At 41.3% G+C, this 25,646-nt stretch overlaps 3 protein-coding genes across 5 annotated transcripts; 2 read left to right on the top strand and 1 right to left on the bottom strand.

Moving 5' to 3' along the window:
* The first annotated feature begins 3,989 nt into the window (after nucleotides 1-3,989).
* crygmxl2 (crystallin, gamma MX, like 2) lies at nucleotides 3,990-5,760 on the top strand. Its single transcript, XM_023409089.2, has 3 exons — nucleotides 3,990-4,098; nucleotides 4,705-4,947; nucleotides 5,432-5,760. The coding sequence occupies exons 1-3, from the start codon at nucleotides 4,090-4,092 to the stop codon at nucleotides 5,705-5,707; spliced, it is 528 nt and encodes a 175-aa protein (XP_023264857.1). The 5' UTR covers nucleotides 3,990-4,089; the 3' UTR covers nucleotides 5,708-5,760.
* Nucleotides 5,761-6,172: 412 nt separating this feature from the next.
* Nucleotides 6,173-8,086, top strand: crygmx (crystallin, gamma MX). Its single transcript, XM_023409088.1, has 3 exons — nucleotides 6,173-6,259; nucleotides 6,826-7,068; nucleotides 7,455-8,086. The coding sequence occupies exons 1-3, from the start codon at nucleotides 6,251-6,253 to the stop codon at nucleotides 7,728-7,730; spliced, it is 528 nt and encodes a 175-aa protein (XP_023264856.1). The 5' UTR covers nucleotides 6,173-6,250; the 3' UTR covers nucleotides 7,731-8,086.
* Nucleotides 8,087-10,617: 2,531 nt separating this feature from the next.
* On the bottom strand, nucleotides 10,618-23,875 carry aldh18a1 (aldehyde dehydrogenase 18 family, member A1). Of its 3 annotated transcripts, none has more exons than XM_023409053.2 (18): nucleotides 23,519-23,875; nucleotides 23,228-23,338; nucleotides 21,785-21,936; nucleotides 19,552-19,701; nucleotides 19,195-19,299; nucleotides 18,909-19,067; nucleotides 18,014-18,104; nucleotides 17,431-17,555; nucleotides 16,424-16,568; nucleotides 16,233-16,306; nucleotides 15,935-16,034; nucleotides 15,343-15,563; nucleotides 15,002-15,139; nucleotides 14,629-14,824; nucleotides 14,248-14,369; nucleotides 13,970-14,156; nucleotides 12,412-12,507; nucleotides 10,618-12,215 (listed from the first exon to the last, which is right to left on the bottom strand). In XM_023409053.2, exons 2-18 carry the CDS (start codon nucleotides 23,316-23,318, stop codon nucleotides 12,019-12,021), a joined length of 2,349 nt encoding a protein of 782 aa, XP_023264821.1. In that variant the 5' UTR covers nucleotides 23,319-23,338; nucleotides 23,519-23,875; the 3' UTR covers nucleotides 10,618-12,018. The 3 variants fall into 3 exon arrangements, with proteins under 3 accessions (XP_023264821.1, XP_023264823.1, XP_023264822.1); XM_023409055.2 differs by having other exon boundaries at nucleotides 18,915-19,067; XM_023409054.2 differs by having other exon boundaries at nucleotides 23,228-23,333.
* Between the last annotated feature and the right edge of the window lie 1,771 nt (nucleotides 23,876-25,646).

Here is a 25,646-nt window from a genome sequence, read left to right as displayed (position 1 = left end):
GGTGGGGGGGGGCAACATAATCAATAATTGATATGCGGTGAGAAAAAGCTGATTTGCTGCCTCTCCTCTGGTGCACTTGTCACTGGCTGTTGTCAGAACACATTTGCTTTGATGACAAATTTGAAGAAGTGAACAACAGCATCACATCTGATTACAAATTTAGTGAGTGGTGAAAGGCAAGGGGCCCCTTCTCGCTGAGGCTCTGTTTGTTCAGGGCGCTCTAGAGGAATGACTACCAGGCTCTGAGGTGAGTTACAGTCTTGTAAGCAGAGAGATGAGAGGGGGGTTGAACTTTTTTGTCATGTGTCAGTAAACAGCGTGACTTGTTTGAAAGGCACCTGGATTACAGGGTGAAAAGTTGCTCTTTAAACCTTTAAAGCTTTTGGGGCACGGGAGACACGCCACGTCAAAACAGAGTGTGGAGATGAGGAGTGAGAGCAACTAAAAGCCATCACTCCCCCTGGTGTGTGTGTGTGTGTGTGTGTGTGTGTGTGCGTGTGAGTTGAGAGACAGAGGAGTCTGTCCTGCTTTTCACAGGGTTTGGGTCACACTGTACGGTGGAGCATTTCAAAATCGATTCAGACGAATGAAGGGAGACGCCTGAACAATCCGGGTTCCCTGAAAGAAAAGCTCGCACTGACGACGCAAAGTAAATCCCCTGTAAACAGATTTGATTGTTACAAAGTTACTTCTGTGCTTGAGACAACAAAAAAAAAGGAAGATCTATGATTTAAATTTGTGATATTCTGAAGAAACACAAGCCGGTAATCTGGTGTGGCAGCTCTAAGAGTAATCTTCAAGTGATATGAGCATGTTTTCTGCAGGAGCACTGCATTCACTGTAAACAGATGACTCTTAGACGTACAGTGCAGAGGTAGTAAGATTTTCCTTTCAGCTTCGCACCTATATGATCACCTGCAGGTCATCAGGCTCAAACTAAGAGAAAGTCGTTATGGTGATTTCATTGCCAAGAGTAGTTCTTAATTAGTCTGAATGTTTTTTTAGTTTTTTGTTTTTCAATTACATGTACAGAGTGGAGATTTACCACAAACTTTAAAACTAAATCCTGATGGGTAACAGTTCAACACAAAATCTCAGAGAAGAGAAAAACAAACAACATATCAACAACTCAACATAATTGACAGCTGCATCCATTTGCTCGGTCCAAGCCCCCCCCCCCTTCCCCCTGCTTTTTCCACTCTGTTCTTCCAACACCATTTCCTCTTTTAATTATCCCCCAGCAAAAAAGATGGAGCACATCAGACGCATCGCGGTAAATCCTGGCCCTGGCACAGGCTCATAGTGGCTCCTGCGTCTGGCAATCCCGATAGAGCCTGTGCGCTGGCAGTGACAAGAGAGGGAGGATGCCTGGAGATTTTCTGACAGAAAGAATGGAGAGGATGATCTCTCAGCAAAAGAGAGGTCCTCATTCTACTCCCGGCGTGGGAGGCTTCTTTTTTTTTTTTTTTTTTTTGGCGAACGCTTTCCGATCATACCACATTTTCAGCACCAGATTAGCCAGTCCTCAGGAGCAAAACTCACATAGACCCCTTGTTTACACCTCAGTACCATAGTGTTTTTGTAATGACTGTTCAGAAAAAGAGCACATTGGAGGCACTGCAAGCACGTCTGCTCTCCTATCTCTTCCTACAACATTTTTGGGGTGAGACTTATTGTATATTGCGGGGTCAGAGAGACGATGGTTTGGATTAAGGGAATATGATTTGTTTTGAATTGAAAGAAGTCTCCTCTGACCTGAAATGTGTTTTACTGAATGAATTGCACATTCACATTCTAATTAGGTATCAGCTACACGAATGTTTTTTGTTTTTTTTTCTTTGGAAGCCAGATAGACAAAAAAAGGTTGCAAGTTAACTAGTGCTGTGGTTGCTATCTGTCAAAGTTTCTGCTATCTCTGTGGGGTGCACATCAATCACAGAGGTCCCCAACTGACAGTCATTCTGCAGGCTAATAGTGTCGTCATCTCCCACGCGATTACACAGATTGCACAATGAGATCCTCGGACACAATGGAGCTGCAAATCTAGCCCCCCCCCCACTCTTCCCTTCTCCTTTCCTTTTCTTCCATCATTCTGAGATGAAGAGTGGAATGCTCCACAGCGGGTAGCTTTCTTCTCCTCCGGGGGGAACTGAGAAAGCAGGCAAGGGCCTCTGTGATGTTAGTTTCCCTTCAGGGTGGGGAGAAGATGTCTTGTAGCACAGCTAAAGACGATCATTTGAGAGCCTGTGAAACAAGGTTCCCCTCTGGAAGCTACAGAGGCACGGAGAGAGCCAAGGTCCCGACTAATGAGTTATGGTTAGCTGATGTTCCTCAGTGATGAAAATGAGAACAATGACAATGACGGTAGTGCCAATCAGATTTTTTTTTTTTTTTTTCCCCTCATGGTTTAGAGATCGTATTGCACCTCAGTTACATGCTTCTCCCAATACAAAGGTCAGAGGTCAGACTGAGAAGCAGCCTTGGAGCTCAGCTCAGTGAACACTTGCTACTGTATCACAGAGTCTGAACAAGTGCTTTCCACACAAATATGGCTCTCCTGTCATTCTGCTGCCCTCTTGCATCAAGACTGAGTAAAAAAAGATTTTACATTTAATAGGAATGATGAAAGAAATCATTAATCTATGAATTAATGTATGAGAAATATCTAAACATTTGTTTCTTATATGTTCCGATAAAACCTTTCCTCCCAGAGTAACTATTTGCTCCAGAAACTCACAAAACAAAACAACATCCCATCTGATAATCTGCCACAATTACGCTGCACAGCGTGATGAAAGGATATCAATGATCTACTTATGTCATAGAAAAAGAGTGCAGCTTCAAACATGAAACCTATTGAAGCCTATGAGAGTTTCAAGTCGATGAATGATCAAAGGAGCAAAAGCTTATCAACACTGTTCCTTAACACTGAAACAGTGTCATATGGCTGCGGATATAGTACCACAGTGTTTTTGGCCAGGAACATAATGGCTATTGTGCTTTCTGAAAACATTTGCCTTTTTACACAGTTGAAGCTGCAAAAACCACACAAAGTGGAGAGGGGGCATGAGCTCTTTATCCCGATGAAAGGCTAAAGGATGAGACTGACCTTTCTGGCATCAGCTGGGCTTTGGGAACACAATACATGGCGGCAACTCTTTCTGGCCTTTTCCCCTTCAGCTCAGGGCTATGCTTACAAGCCAAAGACTCAAGTCCAAACATCTATCATTTTATACAAAGACTCAAACACGCACATGCCCCAAACCCTCCTTTTATATCACACAAACATAGACACACACGCACACAAATGCGCACATGCAGACACGCAGACACACACACACACACACACACGCAGACACGCAGATACACACACAAACAAAAAGAGCAGTTCTGTCTGTACATCTGCAAACAAACCAGTCCCGTCTGGCATCATAGTACAACTGCAGGCTATGGAAGCAGAAAGAGACAACAGATCACTGTAGATTACATCAACACAAAAGCTTGACTCAGTCCAAAGTATCAGCACCACTTTCCTTTAACAGGAATTGAACAACAATTACATTGTGACCTGCACCACTTAGGAAACGCACCAGTCCACACTCACTTAAACTGGGATTGAATGAAAAGTAACTATGTTACTATTTTCCACCCGAGCAAGACATGAAATAAAAAAACACGACTTGGTTAAGTACTAGTTTAGAGAGAGCCCCCTAAAAATGACCTAACGCACTGTACAATTTAAAGGCTTTGTTGTTGGGGGGCCACATACCTAAAGGGCCATTGTGTGATATTTGAAAAGGCTGCATCACAAGGTCATGGCGGAACAAGGGTCATGCAAACACAGAATTCGCTTTTGGGAAGGGGGAGGGGGTGGTGGGGTGGGAGGGGTCAATTCTATAGGTAAACTCTAGCAGACAGGAGATAAGTTAGCCATGGGCTGTCAGACAAAGGGAACAGTAGTTGGAATCTGAAAAGGTAAAGAGTAGTAGTCCCTGATGTGTCAGAGGCCTCATCATCAGTGGGAGAGTATAAAAGGACCTGTAAGTGTGTCTATGGCTATGGTGCGCAAACATCCACAGCCCTGCAACCATGGGAAAGGTATGAGCTTACGTGCAATATGGTAGCAGCTTTGACAAAGAGGGGAAAGTGGCATGAATTGGAAACGTGTGTCAAATATTGTAAAAGGGAAAGAGGATGCAGCAGAGGGGAAGAGCGGTAGAATAAGTACTCATTTGAGTAAAAATGTTAGCAACAAAAAAATAGAATGGATTGACTAACTCTTGAAAACTTATTTTTAAGGGATTGAAAAAAAAAAAAAAAACACACCAATAGGTGTTTAAAAGGGAAATATCTCTGGAGATCAACAATTAAATAGTATCCAGATATGACAGATTAATCATGTTTGTCTGACAGCAACAATTTCTGGCTCTTTACATTTTACAAAAAGTTGACAATGTGTTCAGACTGGACAAGCCTACAATGTGTAGTTGTTTAAAGAAAAGTCAAGTCTAACAGTAATAGTTTCAGTTGAAATGAAAATAAGACTGGAGCGGCTTGTAGGCAGAAGGGCTCATGATAAAGTAATTGAGCTTGTTCTAGGGAGAGCAGTGTCCCCTGCAGTCTGTTCATGTGTATCACAGCCAGACAGTCTATATAAAACTTAACCTTAACTTGAGTGATACATGCCTCTCTCCCCTTTTCAAGATAATCTTCTACGAAGGCCGCAACTTCCAGGGACGCCACTGGGAGTGCAACAGTGACTGCATGGACACTTTCAGGCACTTCAACTGCTGTAATTCCATCCGTGTCAGCGGTGGTCACTGGGTGGCCTATGAGAAGCCTTACTACATGGGTTACCAGTACATCCTCAGTCCTGGCGATTACCCTGACTACCGCTGCTGGATGGGCTTCAACAACTGCGTCCGCTCCTGCCAGATGTTCCCCCCTGTAAGTCAATCAAACAGACAGATAGGACTGGTAGTCCCCCATCCCCCCACCACTCACCTTGTACATCAAATGCCTCTTTAGAAATGGATGTCAATCACTGGCCTTTTGATGTCATTTACAGGTACTCAGGCAGGTCATAGCATAAAAGTATCTGTTGCAAGGCCCACAAGGAGACCCAGTCAGCCTTTAAAAGGAATATGATACACTCCCCATAAGACTCTGTGCCTTCATTCTAATTCTGTTAGTCACATTGAGTGTTTCTGGCAGTTTAGGGGGGAGAATCTAATTCTGTCATGCTGCGAGAGAGTTGTTGCTCATTCTCATCTGTAGTTACTTAGTTAAAGAAACCAAGTAGTACAAGTACTCAGTTGAATTAAAAGTTGAAGGATCAGTTGAGGACTGACAGCTCTTCCAAAGTGCTCTCTAGGCTTCACGACTACCGAAACAGCATAATAATCATGTGCTGATTTTTTTTCGCATCCAGTACAGAGGATCCTACAAGATGAGGATCTACAACAGGCCCGACATGACGGGACACACAATGGAGTTCATGGATGACTGCCCCAACGTGCATGAGCGCTTCCGCTTCCGTGACATTTACTCCTGCAACATCATGGAGGGTTACTGGATCTTCTACGAGCACCCCAACTACAGGGGACGCCAGTATTTCTTGCGCCCTGGAGAGTACAGGGCCTGTGGTGATTGGGGCTGCCACAACCCCATGGTGGGCTCATTCAGAAGGATGAGGACAATGATGTAAACTGTAACCATGCGCAACTCATGAACATTAAATGTTTGATTTTCAAACAACAATGTCCTTTGTGCTTATTTCAACACATTCGTGCAATTGGAACACAAGTCTGAAGTGCAGTAACACTCCTTGGACAAGCAGAGCTTAGTATACATCCTCAACCCATCAAAGCCTAGTGCTGCTTAATGATCTATATCACCTCAAATACCTATCGAAACAAACCAAACCTATTATCTTTGCTGCCATGTCTATCCTCACAGTCTGCATGTAGATTTCTGGTATTCATGCCAATAAAGGCAAATGCTGCAACTCTTATTGTAGCCCTTTGAGAAAGTGCAGTTGTACAGTATTTTCCATAGACAGACAGAGCTTTGACAAAGACAAAGCGACTGTCGCAGCTCACCAGCCCTATAGTGTTCTGCAGTCTATAGAGCGTATTGTGCTGATGCGACAAAGCTTTGTTTCGTGTTTGCAAAGCCCTGATCCCAGCAGGGTCTATAAAGAGGTCTGGTACAGCCCGGCATCTGGCCTGGTCTGAACTTAACAGTTACAATGGGCAAGGTAAGTGTGCAATTTAAAATATACGTAGTAACAGCAACCCATATATTTGATGTCATATATTGATCGATACTGAACTGATAAATGCTGCAAACACACACTCAAAAAATTTTTACTTTTTTTGCCACATAAAATGCTAAATATCTTCATTGAGTGATAAATAATAAATTGGTTTTGGTCAGTAGTTCTTTGGATTGTTTACAATATATTCAGGACATATACAGGGATGTAATAAGATGCAAGAAATGGCAAAGCATCATGGTCAAAAATTTGAATGAATTAAATGAAACAACTTGCTAAATAGAAACTGCAAAATCAGAAATACTTTTATGCTTTGTCCTCTACTGAGGACAGTAAAACTGCAATTACTAATTGAACTTTTTCTCCATTAAAATATATCACGTGATTCTATATTTTGCGTCTGGTACATCATTTGGGACATTTCTCATGCTCCCCTAAGCTGATCTATATCCTAATTCTTCACTTACAATTATTCTTTACAAAAGCTTTCCTAGTTTGCCTTTTTCATAGCCCTGTGGTAATAATGTCCAACTGTCTGTCATATGCAGATTATCTTCTACGAAGACAGGAACTTCCAGGGTCGTCACTATGAGTGCAGTAATGACTGTCCTGAGATGCAAAATTACTTCAGCCGCTGTAACTCGATAAGAGTGGAGAGCGGTTGTTGGGTGGCCTACGAGAAGCCCAATTATGGCGGCTACCAGTATATGCTGCACAAGGGCGAGTACCCCGACTACCAACGCTGGGCAGGCTTCAATGACTGCATCCGCTCCTGCCGTATGGTGCCACCTGTGAGTTTTAACTGATGCCCTACCCTGTGTGCAGCAATGTTCCCACTAAGGCTTTTCTGTAGAAGTGCCAGTTTAGGATGATTTAGTTCTCAAGCCTAGTCCTACTGTTTTCACCAGTCAGTGCCAATACCTGTGGCTATTTTAAAAAATCTCTTTTTGGCTTGACCTGTGACTGCAGGAAAAAAAAAAAAAAGATTGTGCCAAGAGAAAAAAAATAGACAGGGTCATCGGATCAGGAAAAGTTTAGTATGGCGCAAAAAAGTTTGTCCATCATTTTATGTCAAATTGCCATGTTATTCTACTCGACTGTGGTAATACTATAAAGTTGAAGAAATATGCATCTTCAATGGTAGTATCACCGTCTTCTCTCATCATTTTTTCCCTAGTATAATGGGAACTACAGGATGAAGATCTTTGAGCGGTCTGACTTTGGGGGCCAGAATCTGGAGCTAATGGACGACTGCCCAGATCTGCACGAGCGTTTCCACACCCGTGACATCTCCTCCGTCAACGTCATGGAGGGCTACTGGATGCTGCATGAACACCCTAATTACAGGGGACGCCAGTACTTCTTGCGTCCCGGAGAGTACAGGAGGCACAGTGAGTGGGGAAGCACCAGCCCTACCATTGGCTCTCTGAGACGTGTCACTGAGATCAACTGATTCCCAGTTGTTTTGTTTTTTTTACCCTTACTGAAGCCCACTGTTGAGCTTTCCACCCTTTTGTCATCCTAATGCCAACAGTGTTTCAATGTCACAACAATGTGGTGTCCTAACCTGAAATTATACATTTTAATTGATGGGAGTTTTGGTGCATCTGATGTTGGGTTCTGGTTTTGTTGGGTTGCTCTGCATTGTTGGGTAAAGTTCCTCCCCAACTCAGTGTTCAAGCAATGCTCACAGTAAATAGTGATGATCTTTTTTGCTTTGGTCGTCCCATTGCAAAATGGTTTTGCCTCACTAGTCCCCAACCTCCTGTCCTACTGGAATCACAATAAATGAAAACTTGATTAAAGTCAGCTAAAGTGAGCCTTTGTTAATTTTCTATTGACGACTACAGCTGTCACTATCAAAAGATCAGGGGGATAGGGCTTGTCATAAATCTGAGGGATAATTTTCTTTTTAGCATGGTGATTGAACTTTAGTTTCATCAGGCCACAGAGTTAGATGTAGATGTAACCACTGAGGTCCTAGTAAGACGAAGAGTTTCTACAGTTTGCCATGATATTGTCATTCCACATACACAAAGAAAAATTATCAAGGAAACAGAAGCTTATTCTTTGAAGTTCAATATTAAAGACCAAAAAAAGGGGGTATCTGAGGATGGGCATGTAGGAGTCTTTATGAGATCACATGGTACACAGTAAGCGCTTTGGGTCCATGAAAGATGCCCATATTAGATCCACATCACAGGGCCAGTGCCAACTCAAAGAGTTGGAGTCAAAGTGGCCTGGTATTAGCCCCGAGCATCAAGCTCTCTCAGAACAAAAAACAAAACCCAGTCCATATCCCTGCTCATGCATTTTTCATCAGCCCAAGATACTCAACCCTTTCAGAAATAAATATCAATTATTGAAATTGTTAATTAGACACTGCGTAATTGGTGAAGATACACATGAATAAATAACTTTGACCATTAATTATTGATTCAAAAAAATTTGAAGCCCAGCGGGGAGTGCATTTGAGAATCTCTTAAGATCAAGAACAACAAGAAATATGAGTTTTGGCCTTGAGTAATGTCCAATTAAAGGGTTGTCGGCTTTGCTGTACAAGTCCAGTGATTTGCCCTTATCATCCTCCTCATATCTCTGTGGACAACAATACCCAACAGCCAACACACCATCAACGGGTGCAACATGATAACTGATCAGTTGGGGTCTGGGGGCAATGACAGATAAGAGAAGAGAGGAAATGAACAAACTGGAAGTTAATTTAAGGTCATTAAGGGGCAGTGGCTTCAAATATTAAACTAATTCAGGAAATAAGCTCTTTAGACTCGCATAACTCTTTAGACTCACACAACTGCCGAAAACAAGTGTCTAAAGAACGTGTGTTTTAAGTTTTTATCTGAAGTTCAAACTTCAGATAAAAACAGGAAAAGCAAACAACCTGAAGACTCTCCAAACATCTTTGCTTAAATATTCAGCACAGTCAAGTTGCATAATCTACTGAGTTCTACTGCATTTTTTTAACTCATAACATCATTGAAATCTGCCCTTAGGTCTCTTGTTGGTACATAACAGGGACAGAATTGGGTTGACCAAAAACAGCATGTCAAAAAATAAAATTTAGGAAAACATTTTCTGTTTTCATGTTTGGTCATCCTGCACTGGAATCATCAGTGTAACACTTATATATCTTTTTTTTTTTCAGTAGAGCACCAAGAGAGGTTTTTTTATTATTTTTTTTAAGTTGGTTAGTGTTAAGCTGAGAATTTGCATGATGTGACATACAGGGTTACAGCTTATTGCCAAGATAATATTTCAATGCAAAATTAGCATCGACTTAAAAGTAAAATAGAGGCATCCGAGTAAGGAACCTGGCAATGGAAGGTTTCTTTCACAACAAAACACTCCACAGCGCCCTTTTATTACTTAAGTCGAAAACTGGTGTTAATACGGCAATGCAATAACTACCGTACTGTTACTGTAGCAAACAACTTTGATGCATGTGATTTTGTAAAATGCAATTCTATAATAACACTATGCATCAAAGACGCAATACTCAGTGTCCCTGGATTGTTCCTACTCTACCTCAAGTCATTTAGATGATTTTTTTCAATCGCTTCACACATAAAAAGGACAAAAGAGTGAGATCCGAGTTTTGTCTCTCTCTTCATCTCTGAACCCTTTGGACTTGGTGATGGGAGGCTGATTGAAGGGTAAGTAGTGCGTTTTGGAGAATGAATTCTTTAGATGATAGAAAAGAAAGAAAAGGAAAGAAACAGAGAAACCAAGAACATAAGCCTGTGATTCCATTATTAGTCTCAGTTCTCCTTCTCCCCCTTTTCATTTCTGATGGCTGGATAATTAAACCTCTATAGTATTGTCTTCCATCTTCTTTGCCCCACTTCCAGCAATGTGAATTCCCCTATGGGCAACTTTAAAAAGGCCCTTTTTAGACATCTGTTTTTCAGATCAGTATGACTTTTTTTCCCCATTAATTTGTGTTCTGTGTGAAAGTAGAAAGACTAGTGCCAGGACAGAAATGAACATCTGTGTGAAAATCCTCAACATTTCAATTGCTAAAAAAAAAAAAAAAAATCAAAGAAAGTAAGAAAAATATCCAAATATTCTTTTTCAACATTTTTTTTTTTAATTCTACAATATTGCTATTAAACAACCCAAATCAATCCTTAAGTGTGCATTGCAAGACATCAGATAGGAGCTCAGAGGCTGGAATGTTATAGAGCTTAATTTAAAAGCAGTTGCGTTCTCCCCTCCAGCTCGAAGGAGGCAGCTTGTCAATTACTGTTCCTGCTCTGACAGAGGCTTTGGGCGCCACGAGGAACAAACAGGAAAACAGCAAATCATGATGAAAAAAAAAAAAATGAGCAGAACTTGTAACAATGATCAAATAAATAAAATAGTAAATAAAATGGATGCATTCAAGTTGAAGTGCATTTTAACTTGGATTGCTGTACAACACAACTGGTAAATTTATTTTATAATTTAATTTATACTTCTGGATCATATATGATACTATTAATTTTAATCCTGTAATTAAGTTTTAATATAGGAAAACTTAAAAGTCTGAAAACACACCAGAAGTGGTTAAAGTAGTTAGAAAAGGTAAACATTTCAGCTGTCAAATGCCAACTTGTAGTGATATAAAACCAGCATCTCAGCTAATCAAAAATACCTGTACATTTAGATATCATACAAAAAACTCATCCTGAAATTACAGCAAGAAAATGTTGAAATGAAACAAAGAAAGCAGATACAGTACAATCAGCATCAACCTTGTTTTTTCTGAAAGATCAGACTAGAATAGATCACATTAAATGAAAAATATTTTAGATAAAAAATAAAATGGGTAAAAGTAAGTTAATTTTGGTACTGATGATTAAGAATGTGTTGACATTTTCTTTTCTCATAGCCATTTTGTGGGTGAAATTAAATACTGTTTCTGTAGCCACTTTAACACAGCCTGTTCATGGCGGCAATAGTGCACCTTTATTGCACCTCGTCCTTCTGTATAAAAAGATAAACATTGAGTGGGGGCACGGCACTGTTGTTCCGGCAATAAGCCGGGAGTGGAGGTAGTCACAGAGATGGATCAACATCTGTGTGAAAGAGCTGGCATGGCGGGACAGATACCAACACTGTTATATTGTGTTATTTGAAAATCACACACAGAGGCAGCAATATGCTGGCTTTGTTTGGTTCGGTGTAAACAAGCAAAGCCAGCATAATGACAATATAGCACGATCTCTTCTCTTATAGCATGAGGCTTGTGACTTAATGTCTGATGAAAATTATGTCCTGAGATTGCATTATAAAAAATAAAAAACATCAAGCACCTTGGTTTCTGTTGATACATGTATGACGTGTGTTTACTTTGTCTTACAGAAAGCAATCTTAATTCACTCCTTTCTGGCTCACACTGTCCCCAATTATATTAATATCATTGTGAAGGCATTTATGTGTTGTGATCACCACATGATACCTCCTGCAGAGGCCTATGGGGGTGACTTCCCCAACTCATATATAAAAAAGGTATCATAAGCTGAGGTAGAATTTAAAAAAATTGTAAACCTTTAGTCAATGAACAACAGCATAATCTGAGCAGGGCCAACTTTCTGGTTGTACTGATAAAAATGACCATTGGCGTGTTGAGCATCTTTCTCCGTGCTGTGTGCTGCAGAGGTTTAAAACAGACGCTGCTGGTGGGCAATGCAAACCATTTTGACCAACGTTAAAGCTGAGAGAGCGTTGTGAAAGTCTCTGGTCTAGTTGCTGTCTCTCTGTCCAGCTAAAGGCTGCACAACAGGCAAGTTTTCATGGAGGTACTTCATAGTGCCGTGCTCAGAGAAGTCGGCTGCCGTGTGCCCATCGCCTCTCAGGACCCACTTGGTGGTGAGCAGCCCCTCAAGGCCCACAGGGCCCCGCGCATGGATACGCGCCGTGCTAATACCAACCTCTGCTCCTAAAGAGAAAAGCCAAAAGTCAGCGGAAAGAAAGACAGAAAGCGAGAAAGGTAAACAAAACATGTTTGGCGAAGAAGCGTGCCAATTCTCTCTTACAAATGACTATGGGTAAGAATATGCAGGCTTTTGGGAAAAGGAGACACACAGAAAGAGGCAACAAAAGACAAATGATATGGTGATAAGACCACCACATACCCAGTCCAAAGCGGTAGCCATCAGCGAAACGTGAGCTGGTGTTCCAGAAAACACAGGCGCTGTCCAGCTGCTGCAGGAACTGCTCCGCTGTGTCCTCTGTAAGAGAAGAGCAGCTTATTGGTGCTGCTAATTCACAAACTTCTATCTATGATATAAGAGCCTTTCAGGCATTAACATGAAGTATGTGACAATGACAACTATTTATTGTGGTTATACCAAAGAAACTGAGCTGAAATAATGAATTAATGCGATGAAGAAAAGCAAAAGCTTCTTTAAAAATCTGCAGTTCAGAGGACATAATTACAGTTATTCATTGCTACCACTGTAATTGCATAACTGAATTAAATACCTCTGCCCATGTCATTTTAGTAGACACCCAGTGCTGCAAACTCTAAAAATCATGTGAACTGTGAACATCCACCCAAAAAAATATCAGGATGAAGTGGCCAAGACTAAGTTCAAAATGTCATCAGGAGAAATCCATGAGGCGTTCAAAGACGCTAAAATCAGGTAAAACAAATGTGAGGTATAAGATTTAAATTCTGATAGAAATATTGTTTGAGTTAATAAACTGAGGCTTTATTTTCAGAGGAAAAAAAAAAAAAAAAAGATTTTTCTCTTGATGACTTCACAGATCATTCATCCAGTCTTTCTGTACCCACTATCTATCTATCTATCCATCCATCCATCCTCTCAGTGATCAACTTTGAGGTTAGCTGACAATCAATACATTTGAATTCATTGAGGTACCTTCTGTGGTCACTAGATGGCAGCAGTGCATCCTCCACTGCAGCTGAGAATAATCCTCAATGTAGAGACGTGAACAGCACACTTTCTCCAAAATGCTATTAAATGTTTTTTTCTTAAGACTTAAAGAAAAGTGTCAAATATTTTGCATAGTTGTATCTCCGCCTTTAATGAGGTATTTGTACCTCAGTCTTTTGTACGTCTTTTTTTTTTTTTTTCTTAGAATGGCTTGTTATCCATGTTATGAGCGCCGCTGCTTATCTGAGCAAAAAAAAGTAAAAGATGTCCTTATTCTATGGAAAACCTTTTACTCCCACAAGTCTTAGTCTTCACTGTCCACCTGCAATATGGCCTGAGCCTTTATATACTCTAGTTAAGAGAGATGCAGTGTGACGGCTCACTTGAAAGACAAATTTGTTTAAAACATGACCCAAGAGTAACAACAGGGACAAGTCTTTTAAACTGTGTTTTAGCATCTGCTCTACATTTTAAATGGACTCTGTCCCCTGCATTGGAGTCACACGGGGAGGCTGCGCACTCCTCCTGTCAACAAGTGTCACTGCTCATTAGTCGCTGTGGCAGAAAGTGGGATGGAGATGAGTGTAAGGAGGAGAGATGTCAGAGACACCTATATGAGGAAGATTGGAGCAAGACAAGATTGACAGGTGCCGTTTAGTAAAATATGATGCGACTACAATTAGGGGAGACAGCATTTTTCCGGCAATGCATGTATGTATGCCATTTAAAATGCTCAACCGTGGAATTTACAAAAAAAAAAAAAGTAATAGCACAAACATCAAGAGTCACGTACCGTTTTCTGTGATGATTACGTCTGTGTGGGAGCTACCGTACTTGTGGATATGGTCCACAGCCTCGTGCATGCTGTCCACCACCTCCATACAGCACTCCAGGTCACCGTACTCTGTCCGCAACGACTTGGCCTCTGATGGGCTGAATGTCAGGTAGGAAGCAAACCGAGGGCCTGCATGAATCTTCACCTAGTGACACACAAAAAAAAAACTCACTAGAGGGATCTGATTTTGAGTAGCTATTAAAGTTAAAAGTTATTATATGCATTAGGTGCTTTACCCGCTCAGTGCGCAGCATGTCAATGATCTGGTCAAAAAATGGGGTCCTCAGGATGTCTCGGTGAATCAGCAGAGTTTCCATGGCATTACATGCAGCTGGGTAGTCACATTTGGAGTCTCTGACTGTAATGGGTAAATATCAGTCAATTACTGACATGTTCACTGATGATTGTAATCGAACACACACACACACACACACACACACACACACACACACACACACACACACACACACACACACGTCTGGCAGAACTGGTCTACCAGTACAACATCCACAATTTACTAACATTTGGTAAATTGATTAGCCGTGTTATTTTAGCACCACAGTAGAAATGTACACATGAACGTGTATAAATCAGCGGGGAGATTTGCATTTGCTGACCAATCTTGATGACTTTGTCAATGCTGGCTTCTGCGTCAACGTAGACATGACAGATTCCCTCGCTGTGACCCAGCACCGGGATGCCTTTGGCAGCTCGCTGAATGTCCCTCACAAGCTGGGATGAACCTCGAGGGATAATCAAGTCGATCATCTTGTCCAGTCGGCACAGATCCTCCACTTCCTCACGAGTGCTCACCTTGCAACAAAGGTTCAGTAATATAGATGAACAAAGCAGGTTCTCTCAGACTGGTTTCTAATTCACCGATTTAGCGTGATGTGCTTTCATATAGACCTCGGAGTTTCTCCATCTATGAAACGTACTACCTAACGTTTTTTATTGTCTTATAATAAATGTAAAGGAGACCAATCTTACTAGTTGCATGGCCTCTCTGACTCCGTGCATGGACAGGGCTTCCTGGGTGAGCTGGTGGAGAACACGGTTTGTGTTGGCTGCCTCCTTGCCTCCCTTCAGAAGGAGGGCGTTACCACTGGCTATGGACAATGCTGACACCTGGATAAAAACACATGCTCTGTGATATTACTGCAGTCATCTCAAAGAAAGCAAAAAGTTCTGCATGGATAAAAAGCTGACAGACTGACAGGAGAATTAAGAGAAATATGTTGTATATACTGTAAAGTCGATGTCTCTACAAAAGTTAATACAATCTTTAAATTGCCAGGATTGCTTGCGTTATGGAAACTCTGCCTGGATACCTGTGGCAGGCAGTCAGGTCTGGCCTCAAAGATGACCAGAAGAACTCCGATGGGCACAGTGATCTGCTCCAGCTCCAGGTTGTGAGCCACCCTGGTCCTGCGGAGCACGCGACCCACACTGTCCTGGGCCGCCACGGCTATCTGCCGCAGACCTATGGCCAAGCTGTTAAGTTTGGCCGGTGACAGACTGAGACGCTTAAGCATGGCTGGTGGCAAATGGCCTATGGAGGGAGGGAGGGAGGGAGAGCAGGGTTACACTCTGCCTATCAGGTGTTGTATATCTTATTGACCGAAGTCATGCATAAGGGGGGAAAGTGATAAAGTCGCCCTCTGGTGGAGATAAATGGATTGAGATGTCCATTTGTAATTTTTTTAGTTTTTAACACAATTATCTTTTGGTAAGTTTACGTAGCAGCTTGAAGGCAACAATGACAATAAATTTCTGATGATAAAAACCTGTATGGATAAAACAAACTTTTCCTTTTTCTGCTGGTTTCTAAACTGCTACATCCTCCACACACACACACACACACACACACACACACACACACACACACACACACACACACACACACACGGTGCCCTGTGCTACCTGCATTAGCAGCCAGGTCCATATCCATCTTGTTGGCAGCAAGAATCTCTTCCTTCTTTTCAGTCAACAGCTCTGCGAGATGGCAGATGATCTCACTCCTCTGACAACAGTCAACCAAATACAGGCAGGATGAGCATGTACCACATCTATCCACAGGGGGTCACTGTTTCTGATATAGGAAGGCTTGGGACTAAAGCTGAGGTATGAGGGTTTGTAACCTATTTAAACATATTTTTATTAATAAACTGATGTTGCACTCAACAGTGGACCTTTGTTGTTATTCAAAACAATGTGTCACCTGGTCTGGGTGAAGAGATGCCAGGGTTCTTCCGGAGTTACGTGCCATTTCAGTCTGCTGCTCCACAGTCGGGCCTGGTGAAGAGTCAGAGAAAGGTCAGACTTCAGTCGAAGACTTAACCTACAGATGCTGTTTTGGTGTGACAGATATGAGGTCGGAGTGAAAGAGTCCTTCAGCCCAGGTTAACTCACCGGCAGGTTTGATCTCGGAGAAGAAGGTTCCCACTTTTTTGCCTTCTACAATGTCAGTGATGACGTGACCTGTTACTTTGGGGTTGGTTCCATTCGCAATGACCACTGAGGTGCCACCTTGCAGCGCCCACAGCGCAGCCTTGACCTGCAGACAAACAGCAAAAGAAACACACAAGTTAAATTGTGTTTCTTTAAAACCTCTACTTGTCTTTTTTCATTACAATCTCAATATAAATGTCAAAACCTCACTTTACTTTGCATAAAGAGACAATATTTTATATCGTCACCTTCCTAAAATAATGGCCTAAGTCATGTTTTGACAAAAATGTTTTTTTTGCCTAAATCACCCCCTCATGATGCTGGCCACCTCTGGTAAAATCGCCTGAATCCTCAGTTGAGGGGAACATGCAATTCTACCCCCGGTTGTATAATGGCCTATGTCAAAAGTGTGACTCTTTTGTTGAGTTTTTTGTGTTTCCTGAAAAACCTGAAAAAATGACTTAGGCCATTATTTTAAGAGGGTGTCGATATGTTAATATGTTTCCTCACTTGAACACAGGCATCTGTCACAAAGTGGCTACATGAACATTAGCCTGTAGCTAACTTTATATGGTTCAGCAGGATGACAATGCACTTATATTTCATCGGCCGAGCAGTTGACCCCAATAAAGGCCACGAACGTAAAATGTGTTTGTCTTACAATCAAGTTGTTCTCCTGTAGCATACAAGTGGCTGAAGTTTTTGACTTCTACAGATCATTTCATGCATGTAGGAGGTTAAGTGGAGTTTGTGCCAACCAAGTCACTGTAGTTTGCACTTCTGATCTTTGGTTGATTATAATTCAGACAATTCAATACAATGTGAACAATCTCTTATTTGAAAGCAAGTTCTCTCTTTTAAACATGATAAGAAAAATCCATAGTACAAAAGTCCATTTTCTGTGCCGATCTGTTGAATGTCTACTAAGATAAGACTTTTAACAGACTGATTATGGATCGTCAACATACCTTAGCTTCCATGCCTCCGATCCCAACTCTGGACTTTGTACCGTAAGTGATGGACTGCTGGTCTCCAGGGTAAAAGATGTCAATGAGTTTGGCGTCATCTGTTCCAGGAGGGCTGTTGTACAGTCCTAAGAAATCAACATTTCCTATGCAAATTATTTGTTTATACATGTCAAGCATAACACAAACTTGAGACCCTTCAGTTTTCATTCAGAATATAAAATAAAAATTGTTATCAGTTCTTAGTTATTTATATTTTTTGGGGGGGGTTTTTTTTGCTTTAAAAGAAAAGACTTCCTCATGCCGGAGTGGTCCACTTTTTACTCAAGAAAATCTGCTTCCTAAATCTACAGAATTCATGCTGAATGGATCCACAGCCATGACACAAGTGCATGCAGAAAAACACCTTGTGTCAACCCCATCAGCATCAATTTCAAACATCATGGCAGAAGGTCTGTGTTTGCCTCTCATATGACTCTCAGTTGACCCTGAAATGGGTGTTTTTTTTTCTCCCACTGAACAGTGCAGACAGATGGTGTTGTTACCCAACAGCTGATCCAGACCGTTGTTGTGGTAACACACATACCTTCCACGTCAGACAGCGCGATGAGCAGGTCAGCCTTCATCTCTACAGCTAGCCTCGCCGCCAGACTGTCATTGTCCTTAATGCTGATCACCTACAGAACCAGAAAATCACTGATGTAAGCTGCTAAAGACAGAAAAGCATTGGCAGAAAGTCAGCCATCTGCCAATTTACCCATCCAAGCCTTTTTCTTTTAAAAAAGGCTTGAGTGGCAAGCTGATAAATACAAACAAATAAACACTTATGTATTATTACCACTGTGTAACATTTACTTCTGTTAGTGAGCTGTCTCTCTACAGGATCATTCAGGGAAAATTTCAAACCCAAATTATCACAGCCCTGAAGTCAAGCCTTTGCAGGGCCATTTTTTATCCTCAGATAACAGAGTAAATCCCTAAGACAAACAACCATATGTTAAGCACAAGTTGAGCTGATCTAGCAGTGTAATGACAATGTTTTAATATAAAAAAAGCAGAAAAAGTTCTTTACTGGCTGTGTTGCCAGCAGCTAAGTGTGTAAACAAAACAGTTGCTGACAAGAGAGTGAGGTGCAATTGCAGTTAGTTATTTCTGCAGGAGAAGGAAAAGGAGACGTCTACCTACAGAAGTTAGTCCCGGTCCCCTCTGACAGTACCTCCTGACCAGTGACAGCATGCACTGCCATCCATCCCCTCCCTGCATGCACATGCCTTAATGCTTGAGGGCAGAGCAGATGAGGTGAGGCAGGGTGGCAGAGGTCTTCCAGCATGTGAGTGTGAACGGTAGACAATACCGTAGCCAATGAACAGTGCGAATGTCTATACTATATAAAACACCGTCTCTGCCAACCCGTTCAGCACACCTGCTGCCACCGCTACCATCACCACCAGCAGCGCCACACCCATTCTCTCTGTACCCACATTTACCCCCTGCAGGTCGCTGTTGGGCTCCGGCGGGGGCACCACAGCATCATTGGTGTTGATGATGGGCACGATGTTCATGCGCAGCAGCTCCTGCAGTGTGCTGTTTAAGTTCTGCCTCTTTTGGTCGTCGTGGAAATCCAGATTTGTCACCAGGATCTGATGAGCAGAGAATAAACGGACCAGTGAGAGAGAGAGATTTAAAGATGTTAAACTGCATAAAATACAGACACACTTCTGTACCATTTCAAAGGAATTATTTTTGCTATGAAGTAAATATAAGTACCTGTGCAGTGCAAGTGCTGTATTGGGTGAACATGGCCTCGTAAAGGGCCATCAGGCCGCTCTGTCCAGCTGCAGCACAGGCCCGGGCCTCCAGCACTGGCAGGGACTGCAACATAAAGCCCAGTAAATGTCTGGTTACATTGGTTCTGCTTTTCTGAGAAACGTTTCAATCGAACCGTGCCACAGTTTATCTGTAGGATGTGGCCAGGCAAGCCGGTGTATCCAAAAAATAAAATAGGTTGGATGACACTTCAGCATAAACTGCTTACCAGAGAGATGGATCAGTCTCCAGAAATACTGAACATTAGGCTTCACAAAGGGTAGTATCTATTAAACGCCATTGTGTTGTATTTCTTACCATGTCTTTGAGCTGATTGTGTCCGGAGTGCAGCGCCTGTCGGACACTCTGGGACAGCAGGATCTCGTGTCTTAATCTTTGCTTGCCAAAGGCCACTGCTCCACTGGTGACAATCATCATCTCCCTGCCCTGATTCTGCAGCATGGCCACCTGGATGACAATACAACCAATTAGGAGTCATGGATCTTAGCTAGGAAGCAGAGTTTCACTGAAGATTTAAGAAAAAAAACACATTTTCTCACTAACTCCTAACAGGGACTACCCGTGATGTTATTTTGTTTTATTTGTGGATATAATGACATCATCTCTGAGCTTTCTGCCTCCCCCACAATACAAAGGTGATCAAATGCCACACAGAAAGTTTGACTTTTGTCAAATATTTCAGGTGTGATTATTCAATGACAACAGTCCATTTACCCAATGTATTGTTGTGGAAAGATACCTAAATCCTGTGAAAATTAAACTAAAACTACAGTGGATTTTTGTGATGTAAAAAAAGATAAAAAATGAGACCAAGATAAATCATTTTCCACCTTTAATGTGACCTATAACCTGTACAACTCAATTGAAAAACAAACAAATGTTTTAGGGAGGAACAGCCCTCTTCTGGTCACCCCACAGATTTTCTAATTGGATTCAGGTCTGGGCCACTCCAAAACTTTAATCTTCTTCTGGTGAAGACATTCTTTTGTTGGTTTGGATGCATGCTTTGACTCGTTGTCATGCTGAAAGGTGAAATTCCTCATCATCTTCAGCTTTCTAGCAGACGCCTGAAGGTTTTGTGCCAAAATCGAATGGTATTTGGAAATGTTCATAATTCCTTCCACCTTGACCAAAGCCCCAGTTCCAGCTGAAGAAAAACAGCCCCAAATCATTATGCTGCCACCACCACGCTTCGCTGTGGGTATGGTGTTCTTTTGGTGATGTGCAGTGCTGTTTTAGCACCAAACATACCTTTTAGGATTATGGCCAAAAAGTTTAAACTTGGTATCATCACAGAGTTTCCCCACATGCTTTTGGGTGACTTGATGTATGTTCTTGCAAAGTTTAGCCGAGCTTGGATGTTTTAATTCGTAAGAAAAGGCTTCAGTCTTGCCACCCTACCCCTTAGCCCAGACATATGAAGAACATGGGAGCTTGTTGTCACGTGTAGTACACAGCCAGTACTTGCCAGAACTGCCTTCAGCTCTTTTAATGCTGCTGTAGGCCTCTTGGCAGCCTCCCTGAACAGTTTTCTTCTTCTAATTTCCTCAATTTTGGAGGGACGTCCAGTTCTTGGTAATGTCCCTGTTGTTGATAACTGTCTTCACTGTGTTCCATGATATAGCTAATGCCTTGGAAACTCTTTTGTACCCTTCTCCTGACTGATACCTTTCAACAATGAGATCCCTTTGATGCTGTGCATGCTCTTTGCAGACCATGGCTTTTGCTGTAAGATGCAACTAAGTAAATGTCAGGAAAATCCTACCAGAGCAGCTGAACTTTATTTGGTGTTAAACAGAGTCACTTTAATTGATGGCAGGTGTGTACTGACTACTATTTCACTTGAGTTTGAATGTGATTGGTTAATTCCGAACACAGCCACACCCCCAATTATAAGAGGGTGTGCACACTTATGCAACCGCATTATTTTCAATTTTCATTTATAAAAGGTTTCAGTTTGTTTTTCATTTAAAATTGTACAGGGTATAGGTCACATTAAAGGTGGAAACAGTTCTACATCACAAAAACCTGGCATTTTAACAGGGATGTGCAGACTTTTTAAATCCGCATGACTAGAGGCAAGTGAGAAAAAACATTTTTTCATAATTTGGTTGAACCGTCCAGAATCTTCTTTTTGTTTTGTTTTTGCTCTTCTTTCTGATATTGGGAGGTTACAGTTGTCTAATTACATCTCATAGACAGATAGTAAAGAAGGAGCAGAAAAGGAAAACTAAATATGTAACAACGAAAAAAAAGTATTAACAAAAAATGAAATAAGTTACAGTCAGAAAAAAGGGGAAAAAAGGGAAAAGATATTGGAAAATGTGAAAATATATGTTTGTGAGCTGGTCTACAGATCAACATAAACTGCAGTAGATGGGAAAAAATCATGAATACCCACCAATAAGTTTACATATCACAGAACTTGAAACAAATGGTGTTGAAGCTTATATTTCCTCCCTATCAAGAATTTTCTGCAGGACCAAAGTGTTACTTTATTTACAGTCTGTGTTGGTTGTGTGCTCCTCACCTGCTCCACAATGGAGGCCAGCCTCCCCAGAGCCAAGCCACATTCATCTCCACGGGTGACCACAGCACTGCCGAGCTTGACTACGATCCTCTTAGCCTGACGCAGTTCACCGCGGTGGGCAAAGGAGCTGCCATGGGCCCTGCCCTGGGGAGCTGTGTGGAGGGATGAGATGTTAACTGAGAATTTATCTCATTTATATGGAGGTTAGGAGATTCAATCTTAACACTGAAGATAGTGTCGCAGACTATCGATTCTTCTGAGAAATCTTGAGACTGTGCGAGTAAAAAAACTAGAGATCAGATGAAATGAACAATGGTGCCGGTATAAACGGCACCTTTAGCTTTGCTTACAAGAAACTGCAAACCCACACAAAACCTTGCAAGCATTTCATAACTGTGCAAACAAGCATGTTTTGCTGTGTTTTCATTTCATTGATTACAAGACTGAGGCAAACAAAGTGAAGCCCTCGCTTACATCCATATGTAACCTGGGAAACAGATAATCACTGCCCTCAAACTGCCACATCAGCAGTGCAAGTAGAAAGCCTGTGCTGACATTACACATCTCTCTGGAGCAATGAAGCGCATGAGAAAGAGAGGGAGAGAGAGCGAGTGAGAGACAGAGAGACAGAGACAGAGAAAGAGAGAGCATGTTTGAACAGCAGTTGATCAGATGTACTTGTGGAATTCACCACATCTGCCCACACATACTTTATTGTCAATGTTGATATAGTCACAGTCATAAAATAATCATCAGTCTATTATATTCAATTTACAGTGATACAACAAAGGGAAAAGCAGCAAATCCTCACATATGAGACGGTGAAAGCAGCAAATATTTGGCTTTTTTTCTTTTTAATAATACTTAAAATAGATTATTAAAACTGTTGTTGACTTGTCTGCAACTAATGATACATTTCATTATCAATTAGACTGATTATCTTTTCAGCTAATGGATGAATTGTTTGGTCTATAAAATGCCAAAAAATTGTGAAAAGTATCCTTCACAGTTTGCTAAAACCTGTAGTGTTGTTTTAAAAATACTTGTTTTGTTGACCAACACCACAAAAGCCCAAATATATTCAGTTTACTATAGCATTGGGAAAAGAAATGCAGACAATCCTCATGATGTATACGCTACAACTCCAAAATATTTAGCATTTTTGCTTGAAAAATGAGCTAAACATTCAGTTATGTATCTAATAGTTTCCTATTAATACAGTGTTCTGTCAATTGTCTGATCAAGTAATCAACAAATCGTTTCAGCAACAGAATCCTCTCTTTTTATCCAACGATTTGGGGTCACAAGTTGGTTGAGTTACTTTTCTCTAATCCAGGCGGCTGGATGAGATGGGATGTGATGGCTGTGAATGGACTGCATGGTATACACAGAGTTTACATGGGGATATACAATATGACAGTGTGGTGGTGCAGCTTTGCTTGCCTTGGGTCAGTGGTCTGGTGAGAAAGCGGCATACGTGTCTCGGGGAACCCAGTGGGATCCGTGAGCAAAGGGTCAGCCTCTGCAGCAGCATGGTTCAGTTTAAAGCCTGTACTGTCAGAGACACACATACAGAGAGTGAGAAAGCAACAGTGGGAGACACACCAGCATCAAAAACATTAAACTATGGTATTTGCCTGAAAAATGAGAGATAGGTTCATGAGATGAGATTATATTTAAATTGCAACTACTGGGTCCCTGGATTGTAAAGTATTGAAGATGATTTGTTCTTACTTAACCTCCTGAAGTCCCAGTGTATCTTGTCCTGTATAACGTCTTCTAATCAGTCTTGCTCATCTTCTTGAACCCGTTATTCCTTCATTTATCACACAATAGTTTGCACAGAGGTGGGCTCAGCATGTGCACGACTCCTCCCCTGAGTGACAGAGCTGCTGATGAAACTGTCACTGCAGTTTGCAACAAGTATAAACGGACGGTCTTTCTAACGTTAGCCCGGGGTCTGTTCAATTAAGTTCCGCTAAAGTTAAAGGACCACTGTTTAATTCACCACTTTAGGCGGCACCGACGTTAAATTTACGAATGTTGCTTATCTACAGAGGAAGCCTCGCAAATTGGCGGCGGTGAAGTGGCAGGAAGTGGCGTCACGCCGGTCCAGCGATGTACGGAAAGGAGAGGAATTGTCGTGCAAACGCTCATATTTCAAAATAAAACCCCGCCTTACATAAATAAATAAATAAACAAATGCCAATTCTCCTGTCACGCTTTTAAACCAAATATAACTTTAACAAATCAACTAATCTCATTAGAAATTATTCTTGAATAATTAGAATGTGAATAATAACAAATGTTAAAGATTTCATCGGTCTGAGTGATTTTATAGTGTCGTCTTCATTCTCTGTAATGTCTGGGATATTCTTTTAATTCTCTGGCCACCAAACAGTTAAATTCTCATATAACTATAACAGTCAAACCAACCACTGTTTGAATGGTGATGGCTAAACGTAGGCGTACCCAAGGTTTAATGTTGTTGCTCGATAAATACATGTTTTTAATGTATTTTATTCTATTATGTGTATCTAAGTGTGTTGAACACAATTAGAACGTTAGGATTTCCACTAGAATGTGAAATAATGCTTTAAAATTTTAAATAATGTTTTGCCAAACAGCATACAGTAAATTTGTGTACATGACGGTTTAAGAGCTTAAAAAGATCATGTGCAAAATATAATATTCTATATTATCATCAGGCCGCAATATGATAGTCCTGAAGAAAAGTTAGGTGGCGTCTGGCAGTGAGGTGAAATTTATATCCACAATACTTGCAACATACAAAAGCAATAAGGTATGGTATTTACAATGTTAATTGTAGATAAACAGACAAAAAACACACAACTAACTCGCCACAATTTGAAGTTTTTCATAAAGTTCTTCAATCTTTATTAAAAACTATTCTCTAATTGGAAGACCAGGTTATAGGACCCAACTCACCTAATCAATTTTTTCAAGGACTTGTCACCTTTCATTTACACCATGTGGTAGAATCATTGCAGCACTGATGAAAGTTTTCTGTACCTACACTATCCTGCTGTGCCAAAATGAAAAGTAGCCCAGAACAGAGTTGGCCGACACTGTTGGACTCCCACTGCCCCTAGGACCACAGATAACTAAATTGGCTCCTGTAGCTCTGGCTAAATGTGTATTATTCCATTATATCTGTCCTGGTCTTTTCTCTGTTGTCCGCTTTTGCCCTTTATCTGTTCTTCTGTGTTCCTCCTCCTCTCTGCGCTTTTATCTCTCGATCTGACTCAGGGGAAGAAACTGACCCTTACCCTACCCTACCCTTCACTAATCCACTAACTGTACTGTCTGTGTTTGCGTTCGTGTGTCTGTGTGTAGATAAATAAGTATATTACGTGTTTATATTTTTAAACATACACTATTTTATTTCTTACTGGACTTGTATTTGCAAATGGGATTTTTTTTCTTTGTATTCACGTTCTCCTGGGAAAGAAAACTCTCGACCCATTTTAATCCTGGCTCTCACTACAATCTCTAAATATTCCAATTTTAACAGCATTGCATGGCAGAATTCCACATCTTGTGTCCTTTGGACACTGTAATATTTTGCATGCCTGAAGAGGGTCTGTGTGTGTGTGTGTGTGTGTGTGTGTGTGTGTGTGTGTGTGTGTGTGTTGTGTGTGTGTGTGTGTGTGTGTGTGTGTGTGTTTGTGATCCAGGTTCAGCTGGATGAGCCAGGTGTTAAGAGCCTCCTGGGGAGAATACATTTGATGACTACATGGCAAAGATCCACATTAGTTCAGCTGCTGCTTTGGGAAACGCTGAGAATGGACAGTAAATAAATTCAATCAGAGTGCCCAGTGATTTGTCAGCTGGCCACAGA

The sequence above is a fragment of the Seriola lalandi genome, unplaced genomic scaffold, assembly GCF_002814215.2.
Source record: "Seriola lalandi dorsalis isolate HSWRI2012SDOR001 ecotype SW California unplaced genomic scaffold, Sedor1 jcf7180002054383, whole genome shotgun sequence".
NCBI classification, from domain to species: domain Eukaryota; kingdom Metazoa; phylum Chordata; class Actinopteri; order Carangiformes; family Carangidae; genus Seriola; species Seriola lalandi.
This window is presented reverse-complemented; position numbering and strand designations above follow the sequence as displayed.